This window comes from Vipera berus (genome assembly GCF_964194415.1).
Source record: "Vipera berus genome assembly, chromosome: 5".
NCBI classification, from domain to species: domain Eukaryota; kingdom Metazoa; phylum Chordata; class Lepidosauria; order Squamata; family Viperidae; genus Vipera; species Vipera berus.
In genome coordinates this window covers 33,579,774-33,596,378 of record NC_138207.1, presented here as the reverse complement: position 1 = coordinate 33,596,378, position 16,605 = coordinate 33,579,774, and the positions used below count along the sequence as shown (strand labels likewise).

The window sequence follows — 16,605 nt, the reverse complement described above, 5'->3', positions numbered from 1 at the left end:
CCCTGATTCATATGATCATTGTTTGCAACCTTTCTAGGGGGTTCTGACAAGCAAAATCAAAGCAGGAACCCAGATGTGCTTAATAACTATGTAGTTTGCCTAACAACAGCAGTGATTTGCTTAACAATAGTGATTTGCTTAATGACAAAGCAAAATAAGTCATAAAATTGTGCACAAGTTATTTATTTACTATGCCTTAGCAACAGAAGTTCCAATCCAAACTATAATAGATAGATATCATTTATTTTCATTTTTTACTGTGGGCACAATGGCACACATGAAAAATGAAATTTTGTTGCTTGCTTTCAAAAGTGTACACATACATAACACATTTAAACATGCTATCAACAACATATATATAAACCTACACCCGTACATATAAATAACATAAATATTAATCACTGTCCATCTTGAATACATAGTGGAAAGAGGAAGATTTAGTGTTCACTAGGTTAATACTGTATGAGACAAAACTGTGGCTGAATCTGGATGTTCTGCTTTGGATACCACGGAGCCTCCTCCCAGAAGGTAACAAGAAAAACAGGTTGTGAAGAGATCATAAGTTGAGGACTACTTTATGAGTCACCTGGTGTTTTGTATTGACATTTGACAGCCAATCGTTGTTAAAGTTTTCAAGGAGTAATATTTGCAGACAATATTTTTTACAAAGAGCTACCCCAATAATCTTGCTGCATTAATTTACCCTGATATATTTTTGGGACAAGAGATTGGTTGAAGTGTGTGATTTTTCCCCCCCAAAAAAATATTCCAAAAAAAAAATCCTTGTTCAACAGCATTTGGGTCCATTTATTTATTCAGCAATTCATTTTATCCAGAACTTTTATTGCTTTTTTTAACAATTCCAAATCTCATAACAGATTAATATATCTATCATTATAACTTTATGTACATACTTTCTTACTGCCTCTGTCTTACCTGTATTCCCTTGGTTTATATATTTGCCATCACTAATGTAAATCTGAATATAGTTCAAATAATAGCCATTCAGCAAATGCAGTCCTTTTTGAACCACTCTTTACTAGCAGATAACTTTTTCTGGCTGCAACTTAAGAATTTTCTCAAGTATGAATTGAAGTATTTATGTGACTACAGAAGCACCAAGATTTAAATAGAAATGTGCCTTTAAGCATACAGAGAGACCTTGGAGGTATGGTGGTTGGGAAGATAGAGTCTCTGGAGTTTTCTATTTCAATAGTGCAAAGTGGCACTTAAATTCTCAGCTCTTCTTTTAATTCCCAAAAGTTCACCTCCTCTGATACTTTAACCATTGATTGATTGGGGTTGTTCCCCCCTTTGTGCTGTTTTAAGGGGAAAGTCCATATGTTCTACACAGTAGAAAATTTGCTAGACTAGATATCACCGGAGTGAGTGTGAGACACAATGTGTCTCAAGGGAACCAAAAAAAAAACATAAGGCATGTAAAATGTCACAGGGTTAAAGCCACATTAAGACAGCTGTTATGTTAATGAGACTTTTGCTTTTCTTGTAGCTGTGAGTCACTGCATTAAAAAAATATGAATGTGGATGGTCCTCTTTAAACCAGATATCCCAGAACTGAATATGCAAATATTTAAAGTAAGGAGTCCAAATTTGCAGGGTTTTTAGTAGTTAATTTTTAGGCATAGTTAATTTAATTTTCAGTTTCAATATCTGAAACAAGCAAATATTTTGAATGATCTGTTTTTATGTATTTATCTTTTATGCTTCCTGTTTTAAAAGATAAAAAAATGAGGTCCATCACGTGTGTTTAAAAATATAAATCACACTGATTTTCTTACCTTCAACAGTTACCGAAATAAATTAAGCATCAAGTGTGGAGTCCACCAAACAGCTTCTTTCAGCACTACCATATGTTCTGATAACTCCTCAGAGTTATGGTCTTGCAACATAGCTTATCTCATAATTCTTTATGAAAGAAATCTTTATGAAAGAAATATTTGTTCTCCTACACAACTAATAGAAGAAGTCTGTTTGAAAGTCGGATAATACTCACCTGAACCCGAGCCTCCGTGAGTTTAGCTCTTTGTGCAAGTTCCTCTCTGGTGTATATGTCAGGATAATGAGTCCTCTCAAAAGCTCTTTCCAGCTCTTCCAACTGTTCTGCTGTGAAAGTGGTTCTGCTTCGACGTTGTTTTCTCTTCAGGGGCAAATCTGGCTCAGAATCAATGTCGGAACCTTCATCTGATTGTTGTGCTGAAGCTAGAAAGCAAACAAACAAACAATGGAGCAATTAATATTGGATTGGGAGAACAGGAGAAAAACGAGAAATAGCACTAAGCAAATGGTGTTTTCTTCAAATAACAGCAGTCCAATTTTAAACAACAAGCAATCTTGGGATAGTTAATCTTAAGAGCGTGCCCCAACATATTCTTATACTTTATAAGAAACTTCTTCCTTCTGTAATATCTGCAGGCACAGATTACAATTTTCTTACAGGGCTTATTTATTCAAATATATCCAGGATATTTTTCCCCAGTGATTTCAAAAGTTTGAAACCCAGGCTATGCAAATTCTAGGTGTGCTGTCATTAATCCAGTAAATTTGTATGGTCTTGACTCGAATCATACATATAAGGCTGTCTTTAGTTAAGGAGTCCCTGCCAAAGTCCCTCCCACTTAAAATGCAAAGTGGGTTTTTATTATTATTGGGCTAGGGTTGCCTTTCCGGCCATTTACCTCCACTTAGTTCCTCCATGCACTGTTCATGGTTTCACTGTAACTGATTAAAATTGTCTAGTTTGACACAATGCATTAAAGTATTAATTATAACTTGCAAATCATAATGGTTTAGTTCTAAGCCAAAACCATTCAAAACACATTAAAGTTTAGCATGTGTGAATAAACATAGCCAATGGCTTCAACTCTTTGCTTCTATAGAATTACTCATTTCTGTCTTAGTAGATCCTAAAAACTGAAAGCTCAAAACAGGAATGAAAAATTAAAATTGATTCATCCCAAACAAATGTCTATATTTAGTATATTTACATAAAGTGCATGCCTTAAACCAATATAAAGATATAAGAACATAATAAATGATTCAGATTAATTAGTTTACAGCTTCTATTTGCCCAGTTGTGGCAACTAATAACTACCATAAAAAGCTGAATCCACTCAGCAACCCTTCCAGCACTGATGCCCTCACAACTCTTTTTAGATACATTCTACTCTAAATTGCAATTTCGTTCCATTCTAGAATCGTTATTGTTGTTGTGTTTATTGCCCAATCATCTAGGTCATTGTTTTTCAACCTTGGCAACTTCAATATATGTTGACTTCAGCTGGTGAATTCTGGAGCTGAAGTCCACAGTACTTAAAGTTGCCAAAATTGTATGTAAGGGAGCCATTCCTGCATGACTTTGGCTAGAGTACTGTTCTATTATTGCTGGCATTTTGGACTTTGATATTTAGCAAATGCATTTCTGGGTCCAGATTATTCCCACTAACTTGATGCAGAAGCTAATAGTTAGCACACTGGAAAACATCAGACATGATTGTGAAGGAGAGAGGAAATTACAAGATAATCTGTAGATGTGTTTGACTACTACTAGGACAAGAATAGAGAAACACAGTTTTTTTCTTATCGTGGCTGATAAAAACAAGCTGACAGTATTTGCTTGGAATCAAATCCTGGAAAACTATATCTGTGGTATCCAGTAGCACATCTGAGGTGACATTACTAGACAAGAACCTTTTTAAATTTAAGTAGAGGGATGCACCATAGGCTTAATTGGTAGTCAATATAATTCATAGAAATAAATGAGAGATGAGAAAAGGAGATTGTGACTGTTCTGGTTCCTCATCTGTTTGCTGGCGACTTTGATTCTATGCATAACTAAGTCTACCTTCCTGGTGATTAGGGAATGATGGTGTCCATTGAAAAGTAGATGGAATACACAGAGAGGGGCATGCAATAGGAGATATGTCACTTGCAACCTAGATGAAGAGAAGCACAATCTCTGGTGATGGTTACAGTTGTTCTGCCAGATGGAAAGTTTCTGACAAACCTATTGATCTGTCCTTTTACACATTCATGTTGGTCCTGAATGCAAGTTCAGCATAATAATTAGTAAATCTTTGTTGCCAAAGGTTAATTATGGATAGATAGCCCAATCTGGTTTGTATCAGGAGGGTACAGGTTTGTTGTCCCCCACCATGCTCACAGGTACTTAGGGTGAAGATGGGATGTAGATAATATTACAACTCCTTCTTCTTGCTTTCTACATGATTGTGTAGCAATCTGATATGTATTTTATGTTGGGCTCCTGGATCAAGATCACGTGAAGTGTTATTACCACTTTACAATGCCTTGGTAAGGCCACACTTGGAATACTTCATCCAGTTACAATGCCTTGGTAAGGCCACACTTGGAATACTGTATCCATGATGTAAAAAAATATGTTGAGACTCTAGAAAGAATATAGAGAAGAGCAACAAAGATGATTAGGGGATTGGAGGCCAAAACATATAAGGAATGGTTGCTGGAATTGGGTATGTCTAGTTTAAAGAAGAGAAGGATGAGGGGTGACGTGATAGCAGTGTTCCAATATTTCAGGGGCTGCCACAAAGAAGAGGGAGTCAAGCTATTCTCCAAAGCACCTGAAGGCATGACAAGAAGCAACGGATGGAAACTAGTCAAGGAGAGAAGCAACCTAGAACTAAGGAGAAACTTCCTGACAGTTAGAACAATTAACCAGTGGAATAACCTGCCTCCAGAAGCTGTGGATGCTCCAACACTGGAAGTTTTTAAGAAGAGACTGGACAGCCATTTGTCTGAAATGTTATAGGGTTTCCTAACTGAGCAGGGGTTGGACTAGATGACCTCCAATATCCCTTCCAACATCATCATGATTGTTGTTGTTGTTGTTGTTGTTGTGTTGTTGTTATCAACTTGGGCATGCCGCTACTTTACTTATGCCATATGAAAGGTTTATATGAACTATTTATCCTCCTCACCAAGCATTCTCCCTGCCTGAATTGGCAAAGGCGGTCAAGGGGTTAGTGCTGAATATAGTTGCCTTGGGCATCAATATCCATATCCTAACCAACATTCTGGAGCAACCTACAGGTTCATAGTCATTATAGCAAACACATAAGGCCCTAGTTGTGCTTGTCCTTAAGAAAACCATTAAGACTGGGGGAGGGGTTTCCCTCAAGCTCTTAGGTCCAGGTGCCCCTTTTGGTTGTTTTTATTATTGCATTTGGTTGCCATTTTATATGCTTCTTTTGGTAAGAGAGGTCTGGTCAGAGAGGCATGTTCCCAGTCCCATCTGCTAGGGAATGCCAGCTGGCAGAACCCAGGGAAAGAGCTTTTCCTGCTGGAACATCATCCCCCAACAGATCAGATTGCTCTTAACCCTTTCCTTACTTTTTGTTAGGCCTTAAAGACTTGGTTTTGCCATCTGCGTATGGTAGAACCTGTTATTATTTTTATAGTTGCTGGTCTTTAGCATAACCTGGCTAGAGACTGTGTCATTATATAGATGTTTCTATTTTGTATTTGTGTGTGTATATGTGTGTTGTTTTGTCTTGTTTTGTATTTATTGTTGTATTGTTGACTTTTGGGGGGGCTGCTTAGTTGCTGTGAGCCATATGGTTCACAGCAACTAAGCACCCCCCCCCAAATGCCAACAATACAATAACAAATACAAAACAAGACAAAACAACATACACAGAGAACTATATAAATTGCAATAGTAAATATATATTTGGGGCTTTTAAAATTATTATTAAGTTTTTATCCTGCCTTAGTTTATTCTTCGTTGTTGTTGTTTTTGGTTGGGCACCACATTGTTTGAGTTGGATGACCTTACAAATTTAGTAAATGTAAATAAATAATAAATATAATTAACTGAAAACAGGTCACCCACAGGATTCAATGATATCCAATTCTCTAGCATATGTTCCCAAATAAGTTGAAAGACAGCTGGAATGCAAATACAGAACAAATTCAATCAAGCAGATAGAAATCCTTTTAAAAGAGTACTCCACAGTGTAATATAGGAAAAGAATGTCTGTTTTTCTAGTATTATTCCCCTTAGCACCTATAAGTAAGATTTTCTGAGTGAAAGGAGTTTTAGCAATCTCTTTGCTTTCTTCAAATGGGAACAATTTTGGAATTATCCAAGTACTACTTTGTTAAAAAAAAGGAAGACCTGGACTGCTGTATGTATTTATTTATCTTCTGTAATTAACTAAAAATATAAAACAACAAGAATTAAACATTTAAAACCAATTGAACATGGAGCTAAGAATTAAAAAGCAGGAGCTGTGTCACTCTAGCTAAGCCTTATCACTTCATACTGGCCAGAACTAGACCACTGCTAAACCACCTTCAACATGTCATTCCAGTGTTTCCAAAGATCTTGTTTCCCATTCACATCCCTGCATGAAACACTGAGTTATGGGATTTTCCAGTAGCTATCATTGGTGGGGTTTATCTTGGCATCAGTCAAACGTCTGTGTATGAGTTTTAATGATATGCTTAAATTAAGCTTAATGAATCTTAAAAGTTGTCATATAAGGATAATTTTGAATATATCCAATCTAGACAAATTCTTTTCCTCCCTCATCCCCTCTGCTGATCTTAGGATCCAAATGATCTCACTGTTATCAGCTCCACAAAGTTACTTACTTTATCTATTTAACCAATTTGGAGTCCTTCTAACTCTTAAGGACTCTGCACAGCTCACAATTTAAAAAGTAGAACAACTATCACAAAAGAAAAAAATATTCATGATCATCCTGAAGATAGACATATAACAAAAAGCTATCCAAAAGAGGCTCAACCATCGCCCTGACCCAAGCCTTGGACAGCAGAAAAGTCTTCACATTTAGGTCCTGAGCATCATTAAGCTAAGAGCCATCTTGATAGAACAGTGGAATTGGTGCTTCTTTATTTAAACATAAGAGGGGAAACCCATAAGTTACAAAAGAACAGCCATAAAGTTTATTTTTTGTTAAAAGAACTAAAACTAAATTGAGTGCTTCTTTGTTCCTTATCCCATTATGGCCTGTTTGATATTTCCAGAAAATATTTCAGCAAAGTTAATAGTATTAAACACTAATTCTTTCTTCTATTTCATAGGAATTAGGTCACATATAATGTGTAACTTGTCTACCTTGTATACCTCAGCAGTTCAAAAATACTACTTGCAATTAACAAATGCAGGAACACCATAAACAAGTATATCTAGAGAAACACTGTACAACAACTAATACACGTAATCATTCATTCTCTTAATTGTTTCTATTCTCAGGGAACAATTTGATTTAAACAACTGTAGCAGCAAAGCATGACAACCATTTGAAAAGCATGTATCAACTGCCAATATAATATATTGTATGGATTTATCTCGTCACTGGCTTTCTTGCTCCCCATTTGAAAACAGTGGCTTTTTTCATGTACAACTAAGCAGAGAAACCATACATGTTACGCTATTCCTGGGCTAACATCAGGACACTCTAAATCTTACAGAGATTTTTATTCACAATTGAAGCTCTTGAGCCATGTTCCAAAACTGGCTATGTAACTTTTTAATCTGGAAATATACCAAATTCTAAGTATCTGTATAAGGTATCTTCCAACTTTACTAATTTGACTGGCACAATACTATTTATATTATTTAGGAAGATAAGTGTCATAGATATATTCTCTACTGTGGAATACATTTTGGATTTCTAAATGATGCCACATACTAATATGGAAAGCATATATTTCTACATTTCAAGAATTTAAATATGTTGGGGCAAAAATGTCAAAAAGCATTATTATAGACAATATAGAGTTGACTTATTTGTGTGCTTTGCATGCAACCCTACTTTTTTTCACTTACCAAAAGCCAAATACATCTATTTCCATACAGTAACTTGAAAGCTATGAGCAGATTTGTTGTTTTTTTCTGACCTACAGTGTCCTTTTTTGTAGTGAAATCTCCATGAGTGACCTCTAGCATGTTTACTCGGGTACAAGGGAGGAGAGACTGGAGGCAAGGCTGATACCCCTTCACAGGCTCAGAGTAAATGACAAATGACACTTTCCCTTTGTGAACTTCAAGATTTTTGTTGACTTATTTGGCAGCTTTTGTTGAGTCCTTAGAAATGGCCTGTGGCTGAGGCCTATTCTACCAATTTCCACGCTCCATCTGTGGTATCCATCAACAGGGCCTTTTACCCGCATTCAGGGCTCTGACACCTGCCTAGCAGGATGCAGGAGACACAAAGAAAACTGAAGTGGATGAGAAAATGGGTGGGGGGAGGGAGGAGGTAAGGGAAGGTTGAACTGGATGCTCTGTAGGGGTTAATCCATGTCTCTTCAGTCTAGAGGCTGCAGCACCTGGAACTTCTTTTATCCCCTGGAGGGAAATCAGTGAAGTTTTAAAATGTTAAATATATGACCTTAGTATTTAAGAAAAACTCCTTCCAGAAAAAGAAAAAGGACTGCAATGGGCACAGGCTCACTTCGGGAGCTTACTAATAAATCAGAAAGAGACCAGAAAGCAAAGTGACTATATATTATGGGGGGGGGCTGTTTGTTTTCTTAACAAATATCCTTGTTTGTCTTAACCAAAAGGTTTCACCAGCTGCTATCTAAGTAAAGAAGAAAGAAAAAAACTAAAGACATATTTTATTGCTACTGCAGGGATGAGAAAACAGATTAGTGCCTGGACATTTTTATGGTCCAAGCATTTAAGGAAACATTCCCACTGGAATCTTTAACATAATTAAGATTCAAGAGCAGATACTCATCACTCTGTTTCTCAGCACAGACATTGTCACTTTGACTTTTTCCTCACTATCTTTTCTTTCTCTTATGCTCTGCTTCTAACCCTCACCGTCACCTCCCACCAGTATTTCTGTTTCATTCCTCTCTTCTCCTCCTTTCAAAGTTCAGATTCACAGCAAGAGATCATTAAAAAGAAAATAAACCCCTGCCAAGTCTGGTCTAATCAAAATTGTACAGATAAATTCTGACACTTAGCAACTCCCCAAGTGCTTACGATCCTAGGAGGAATGTACAGATTACTTATGAATATGGGAGGCAGCAGGAGAGAAGTTCAGAAGGTCTAATGTCAGTGGGTAGCCACCTGTGCATTGTGTCAAGCAATCCAGTGCATTGTGCATTTGATTAAGACAAGGATCTAGCTAAGCAAAGCACTCTATGGCCAAGTATAATATCGACCACTCTGCAATATTTTGATATAAAACAGTGTTTTTGAAACTTGGCAACTTTAATATGCATGAATCTCAACTTCCAGAATTTTCCAACCAGCATTTTCTTTCTATTTTATTGTGCTTTTTTCAAGAGTTGCTTTTATGTTTTTAATAAATATTACCATATACAATTTTTTGGAAGAACATTATAATAAATACAACTAAATAAAGAGACAACCAAAGTTTACTGGCAGGTAATGTCCACCTTTCACAGAATTGCAAATGCTAGTAGGTGATGTTATAGCAAAAAGCTGTAAACTTGTTCACATGGTGCAAGAACCTCTGGACTTTTCAGCCAAATGTGTGGTCTTAGGATCACTTGAAAGACTAATCTGTTGGTCTCTGAATTAAATCAAACCTATTGATAACCTGTAGGGATCCTAGTTAAAATTATTTTATACCATGGGCAATTAATTGTAAAAACACATATAAAGCATCCTGACCAGCTCAAGTTGACTCAGCCTTCCATCCTTCCGAGGTCGGTAAAATAAGAAACCAGATTGTTGGGGGCAACATGCTGACCCCGTAAACTGCTTAGAGAGGGCTGGCTGTACAGCACTGTGAAGTGCTACACAAGTCTAAGTGCTATTGCTATCACTCTTTGTTATAGAACCAGTTTAGCGCAATGGTTAAAGGCACCAGGCTAGAAACCAGGAGACTATGAGTTCTAATCCAAATTTAGACACAAACAGCTAGGTGAACTTGGGCAGTCACTCTCTCTCATCCCTAGGAAGAAGTCAGTAGGAACATTCTTCTGAAATCTTTTTTAAAAACCTTCAGGTACTAGTCTAGATGATACTGGGGGAAGAGGAGGAATGTGATGGGAGTTAGTTAGACATAACAATATTGTAATAGTGTGTGAAAGCAGGAGCTTTTGAAATAAGAGATAAGAAATGGCAGGTTGGAGAACAGGAGGGAAAATCTGCATTTCAAACTAATTGGAGAATGTGATTTATGACTGTTAATTAGAGGAGGGAATTGTGTTTGATACTATGTGCTAAGGGGAGGAGAATTCAGATTTTGGCTTCGACAATGTACGTGCTGATGCCATGCTACTTAAATAAAGATTCTTTAAGGTAAACAATGCCTTGAAGTTCTTTGAAGAGTTTCATCTATTGGAACCATGACACAGTGCTTCCAATATATAATCCTCTTGTATTCAATAGGGGTGAAAGCTGCAAAGAGGTCCAACAGAATCAGGATTTTATTGTGTCTATCACAATCCTGATAAAGATCATAAACCAGGACACTATTTTGCTTTCATGCCCAAGCCTGAACTGTAATTGAAAATTTTCAAGTCCAAATAATTGGCTTCTTCTAGGATATATAGCAGTTACATCCACTGTGCCCACTCAACAACCTATCCTAAAAAAGAAAGGCTAAAGGTTGTGATTGTTATCAAAATTAGTAAACTCCAAGGAAGACCTCATAAGGGGCAGTCTACTTAAAAGCTTCTGCTAGCATCCTCTCTTGAAGTGATAAATTGGTAAATTCTTGGATGCAAGAAGTGATAAACTGATAAATTCTTGGATCCAAGAATTTCATAAATTCTCTAGAACCATCATGCATTTAGGCCAAACCACTATAAGTGATAAGTGTTGAATTAACCTCACAAAAGACCAGAAGAACAAACTCCTTGATATTTATAAATTCTGGTAATGCAGTGGTCAGAATGCAGTACCACAAGATAACTCTATCCACAGTCTGGAATTCAATCCTGACAGGCTTAAGAGGACTCAGATTGTTGGGGACAATATGCTGACATTGTAAACTTCTCAGAGAGTGCTGTAAAAAACTATGGAGCAGTATATAAGTCTAAATGCTATTGCTATAAGATCTTAAAATCAATGCCATAGAGACTGAAAGATTCCAAACCCAGGAAAGCTGATTGTCAATGTCCCCACCTTCATCTAAGTTTTTGTAATATATACCAAGTCTGCCCACAATTTAGTTAGTTTTATATCAACAGGCCAGGATTGCTTGGAAGTTGCCTTTCTTACCATTTATCCATATTGCTAACAGTGTGTGGCATCAACTCTCCACACTTACAAGCAAAGTTTCTTCCAAATGTATTTGGAAATGCTGGATCTAAAACTGAATTCTTTCCATGTAAAGGATCTATTTTACTACAAAGCTTTGGTGCTTTCTGAGATAGTATACAATTCTATCTAGTCTCCCTTAGGAAGCCTGTATTAGACGAGAAGGAAAAGGAATTGTTAGGCCAGACTTCAAAATAAAAGTTTTCCAAAAGTAAAAAATACTTGAAATAAATCAAGCATTTTATCTATTTTACTTGTTTTGGAGTAGGGTACCATCAGTATGCTGATGACACCCAGCTTTTCATCTCAACTCCAAACAGCATCAGTGATGCCCTCGACGTGATGTCCCGTTGCCTGGAAGCGGTCCGGGAATGGATGGGGAGGAACAGGCTTCAACTCAACCCGGACAAGACTGAATGGCTGTACATACCGGCATGCCAGGATACTCAGAACGTTCCATCCCTTAACATCGGGGATGAGTTATTACCCCCTGTTGATAGGGCCCGCAACCTGGGTGTCCTCCTAGACTTACAGCTATCCTTGGAAGATCACATAGGAGCTGTGGCCAAGGGGGCCTTCACTCGGGTTCGACTGGTGCGCCAACTACGACCGTATCTGGACCTGGATGCCTTACGTACAGTCACCCATGCACTTGTGACCTCCCACCTTGACTACTGTAACGCTCTCTACATGGGGCTGCCCTTGAGAGCCACTCGGAAGCTTCAACTGGTGCAGAGTGCAGCTGCACGAACACTTTTGGGGGCCTCCCGATACTCCCATATCACACCTCTCCTCCGTGAGCTGCACTGGCTTCCGGTTGCCTTCCGAGTGAAATTCAAGGTGCTAACAATGACATACAAAGCCCTACATAGCATGGGTCCGGATTACCTACGGGAGCACCTTCTGCCAACATCAACACCCCTCTGTCCTGTGCGCTCCCACAGAGAGGGCCTCCTCAGGGTGCCACCGCTCAAAGAATGCCGGCTGGTGGCCCCCAGGGGGAGGGCATTCTCAGTGGGTGCGCCAACCCTCTGGAACTGCTTGCCTACCGAAATCCGGATGGCCCCCGACCTTCGCACCTTCCGGCGCGACTTAAAAACTTACCTGTTCCAGCAGTCCGGCCTGGCCTGATAGCTCTTGGGGTTTCATTTGTTTTTTACTATTGTTTTTTTACTATTGTTTAACTGTATACCTACCTTACTCTGTACACCGCCCCGAGTCCCTCGGGAGAAGGGCGGTATATAAAAACAAATAAATAAATAAAATAAATAAATTTATTTATATTGGGACCCCATTTTGCATGATTGTTAAAGTCGCCATGGTAGAAAATTCCCCCCCAACCCTCCCCCCACACAATAACCCAGGATAACGTGTCTGGACAGACTAGTATAATGCCTATTTGGGCAGAAATATGCTTACAAAAACTTTCTAGTGCTCAAGTAGGAAAATGTCATATATTGTACTATTAATTGAATGTAGTTTGCAGTCAGTACTGTAGTTTCCTCATGATGTTCTCTCCGCAAGATAGGAGACGTTTCTTAAAGCATGGTATGAAATACTGCATATTGCTCAACACTGCTGAACTACTTTCCAAAGGCCAACAAGAATGATCAAATGTTCATCCTACCACGTCTGATTTCTTTAATGAGTTATATCTGTACCTATTGCTCTGTTTGCATTTTTTCATAACTGACTCAGTTTCGATTCATCAAAGAGTCAAGAAAGGTTGAGTCAATTGTAGTGATACAATTTTTGTATTGTATTGTATTCCTATCCTAATTTAGTATCTTTATCTCAAACATGATAATTTGGCACCATTTTCATCTTGAAGGCTACCACATTTCCAAAACCCAGAAAATTTCAGACTAAACATATATGTGTTTAGATCTACTATCTTAAATATTCTTGGGATGAGGTGAGGCATAATGAATAATGTAATTTATAAAATTCATAGTAAAGTCAATATTAACATTTTATATTTGACAATATGTGCATTTATAGTACAGTATTCATGGTTTTGTACCATAGCAAAATTTAACAGCTATGATTTAAAAGCAGGATAGGGGAAAGCTGGATAGTTTCATTTTGTTCTATTTAAGCTCCTTTTAAATGCCCATTTGGGTAAAAATGGATTACAACTGAAGGAGATCAATATTTTAATATAGTATCTCATATCTTAAGCACTGCCTCCAATGCTTCTAATGGCAATATCTAAATCAAAAGAACAAGAACTGCATTAAATTTTGTCGAGGCCAATTGCAATAAATTTGATAATAAGTGCTTTAGCTCAAAAAATGCAGGAATTATAATGAAATGTATAATTAAGCACAATTTGTTTGATTTCACTGTTAGAAATGCCAACTTCTTCATTGCAAGCATAATTTTCTGTCTTTTTATTAATCTCTTATTCCCTCTGAGAAAATTCTGAAGTGCAACTGAATACACATCCACTCTGAAGTAAGCCTCTCTGGATTCAGTGAAGTTTACTCCTAGAAAAGTAAACATACAATTGTAGCAAAAATGTCCACTGTTTACCATTTATAAAAAAATTGAACTTACAACTTCCAAGTGTTTACATACATCTATTTGCTAAAGTACAGTACCAAAGGAGAAAGTAAGACAGAAATATTGATTTTATGTAATGTCTTATTCAGGAAGCAATTGTTCATTTATCAGAACCTCATACAAAAAGGATAATAATTAAGAACTCTAAGCGTTGAGACTGGTAAGCTAACAAATGGGACAAAAGAGTTGACTTAGTTGGAATTCTAACATAATATTTCTTGATAAATGACCTTCGACCAATCAGTGTACGTACCGTATAAAAAGTGACAGAAACAAAACTGGAGCTGAAGCAAAAGAGAAAGGCTGAGACTGATTTTTATTTACAATTGCCTAGAGACTGGCTATTATTGCCCATATGTGCTACCATCACTCCCCTTATCATGGGCTGGCCGGCATGACTATTGGGAGCTGTTAATGAACTGGGTAATTGAGCTGCTGACATGTGTTCCCAAAACAAAACAATAAGAAGAAGAGACAAATGAACATTTTATTTGGCAATCAGAGCAGGCTGTGCTTTTCAGAGGTCTGCAGCTAAGTAAGTGGCTGAATACATCAGGCAGTACATTGAAAGCAAGCAGATGTGCATACAATAATAGTTAACTGACAGCTTACGGCCCATCTGTGCGTTAACATTTTGTTAAAGAAATTACTTGACTTGCTAAAGAGGCCAATCATACAGCTGCCCCAAGCACAGCAGTGCAAGAGATAAATCATTAGCTAAACCATTTCATGCTCAAAATGACTGCTCATATTAAGAGTGATGCTGAGACATTTTGTCAGCAATGTAGCTACAATGTGCAGCTACAATGTAGTATTTGAAAAAGGAAGTTTTACAGCTTCAGCAAAAAAAAAAAGCCTGCATGATGCAAACTGTTTAAGTAGGTGGGATATAAGACTATTTAGTGTCGCTTCATAGCAACTTAAATATCAAAATAATATACCAAGGCTAAAAATTGCAAACCACATTATCTATTCCTAATTATTGTTAATCTGTTTCATTTAAGAATTATAAATAATCCACAAGAGTTTTGTTTTAAATAAACTAGGCGTGCCTGGCAATGTTAACTAAGTAAATTAGAATAAGAAGCAACTGTAAACACAAAAATCAATTTTGCATCCTCTCAGCTATTCACAAACTGCTTTTATTAATGCCTGCAAATATTTTATACAGAGACTAACAAATATTGTTACTATGGAGGCCACTTTAAGAATTCTATGTATACCTAAATCCACAACCTTTCTCATAAGATCACCATATTCAGAATAGAAAACTTGTACTGTAAAATATAGAAAGATTTTTAATAGATTCTAAGAACTGAAGGCTGTTCAGATCCATACACTTCCATTTTTACAATGCAGCATGAATGTATGTTTTAACATTTTATTTATCTTCAAGAACACCAATTATACATTTTAGAAATAAAGCTAATAAACTACAGTATTTTAAACTTTCTACAACTTTCCACAAAAAATACTTTATATCTTTTCATTCATATATAGTTTGAACTTTGCAAGGCATGATATTCTGAATTCCAGATACAGAGAATCATATAAAGAAACCTAAAGTTTTTTGTACTTGCCAAAAACATTAACTCTCTCTGCTTTTCCTCTGTTGCTTTGAACCTTGCAAAGATGAAACCAATGTATTCTCTGACTGGTACTTGCAATAAGAAAATACACTGCTTTTACCTTTTCGACCTTCAAAACCACAGAGGAAAAATGCACCACTGTTGTAAAAGATAACATTTATTTATTGTTAATGTCTTATTATGCAAATCACTTTTTTGAGGATTTGTTCTTGAAGAAGCACATAGATGTAATTATATAAATATCAAATGCATTTGGTATTGTCTGGAATGATCAGGATGTCCCCAAAACAGGCAATGGCATGGTGTGATAGAGAAGGAGAATTATGTATTATTGAATATTTTTGTTTGGGTTTTTTGTATGTGTGTCAGTGTCTGTGTGTGTTTGTGTTTTTAAAAATATTAACCTAAACTATTATAGCATTTAATTATTAAATAGAAATTATTTATCTTTACAAAAGTAAAGCATTTTATGTGCTAGAAACTTCAGTCAACTGGAACAACATCTGAAATTCACCAAACAAATGTCATCAATCACTTCCTAATGATTCCTAATGATCTCAAAAATAAAAATGATTTTTTAATTAAATATTGGCTTCTTGGTCTTCTCTAAACTTTATTTTCTTCCTGCAGATGTTTCATTGCCATACTAGACAACATCATCAGTTATCCTATCCTATATAGCTATAGCTATATCCAGAAAATCCTTGACTTATGACCATTCATTTAATAACCTTTCAGTGTTACAATGGCCTTGGAAAGGGTGCTTTATTCATTTTTGTCCATCATAAAATGTCACGCCCCCTCACAGTTACATGATCTGATTTTCAGCTCTTGGCAATAAGCTCACATTTCTGACTGCATCCTGCAGTCACATTACCCTGATTTCCTGTGTTTTTTGCCAAGTGACAACGGCTTTTGCTCTTATACTCCATGATGTGATTTGGATTTAGCATAATTTGCTTAATGACCACTATAAAAACAATCATAAAATTGGGTCTGGTCATGTGAATGCCTGAACTTATGACCAGCAGGATTTACAACTGAAATTCCAGCCCAACTGCAGCCCTAAGTTGAGTTCTGCCTGCACTGTATGTCTTTATTGAAAATCAACCACAAGAATCAGACTAATGCAAACTAAAATAGAGATAAAAAGAAAAAGAAAGATGGAAACAAAAAGCTAAA

At 36.7% G+C, this 16,605-nt stretch overlaps 1 protein-coding gene across 4 annotated transcripts in view; it reads right to left on the bottom strand.

Annotated features, from left to right (window-relative positions):
* PAX3 (paired box 3) overlaps positions 1-16,605 on the bottom strand; it is a gene marked incomplete at both ends in the record, with an annotated part of 90,279 nt that overhangs the window by 18,801 nt on the left and 54,873 nt on the right. For 3 of the 4 annotated variants that reach the window (XM_081328735.1, XM_081328736.1, XM_081328738.1), the window contains one exon: positions 2,015-2,220. In XM_081328735.1, coding sequence (XP_081184861.1) covers positions 2,015-2,220 — 206 coding nt within the window. The remainder of the gene's footprint in view (positions 1-2,014; positions 2,221-16,605) is intronic. The other variant, XM_081328737.1, reaches the window with a different exon arrangement.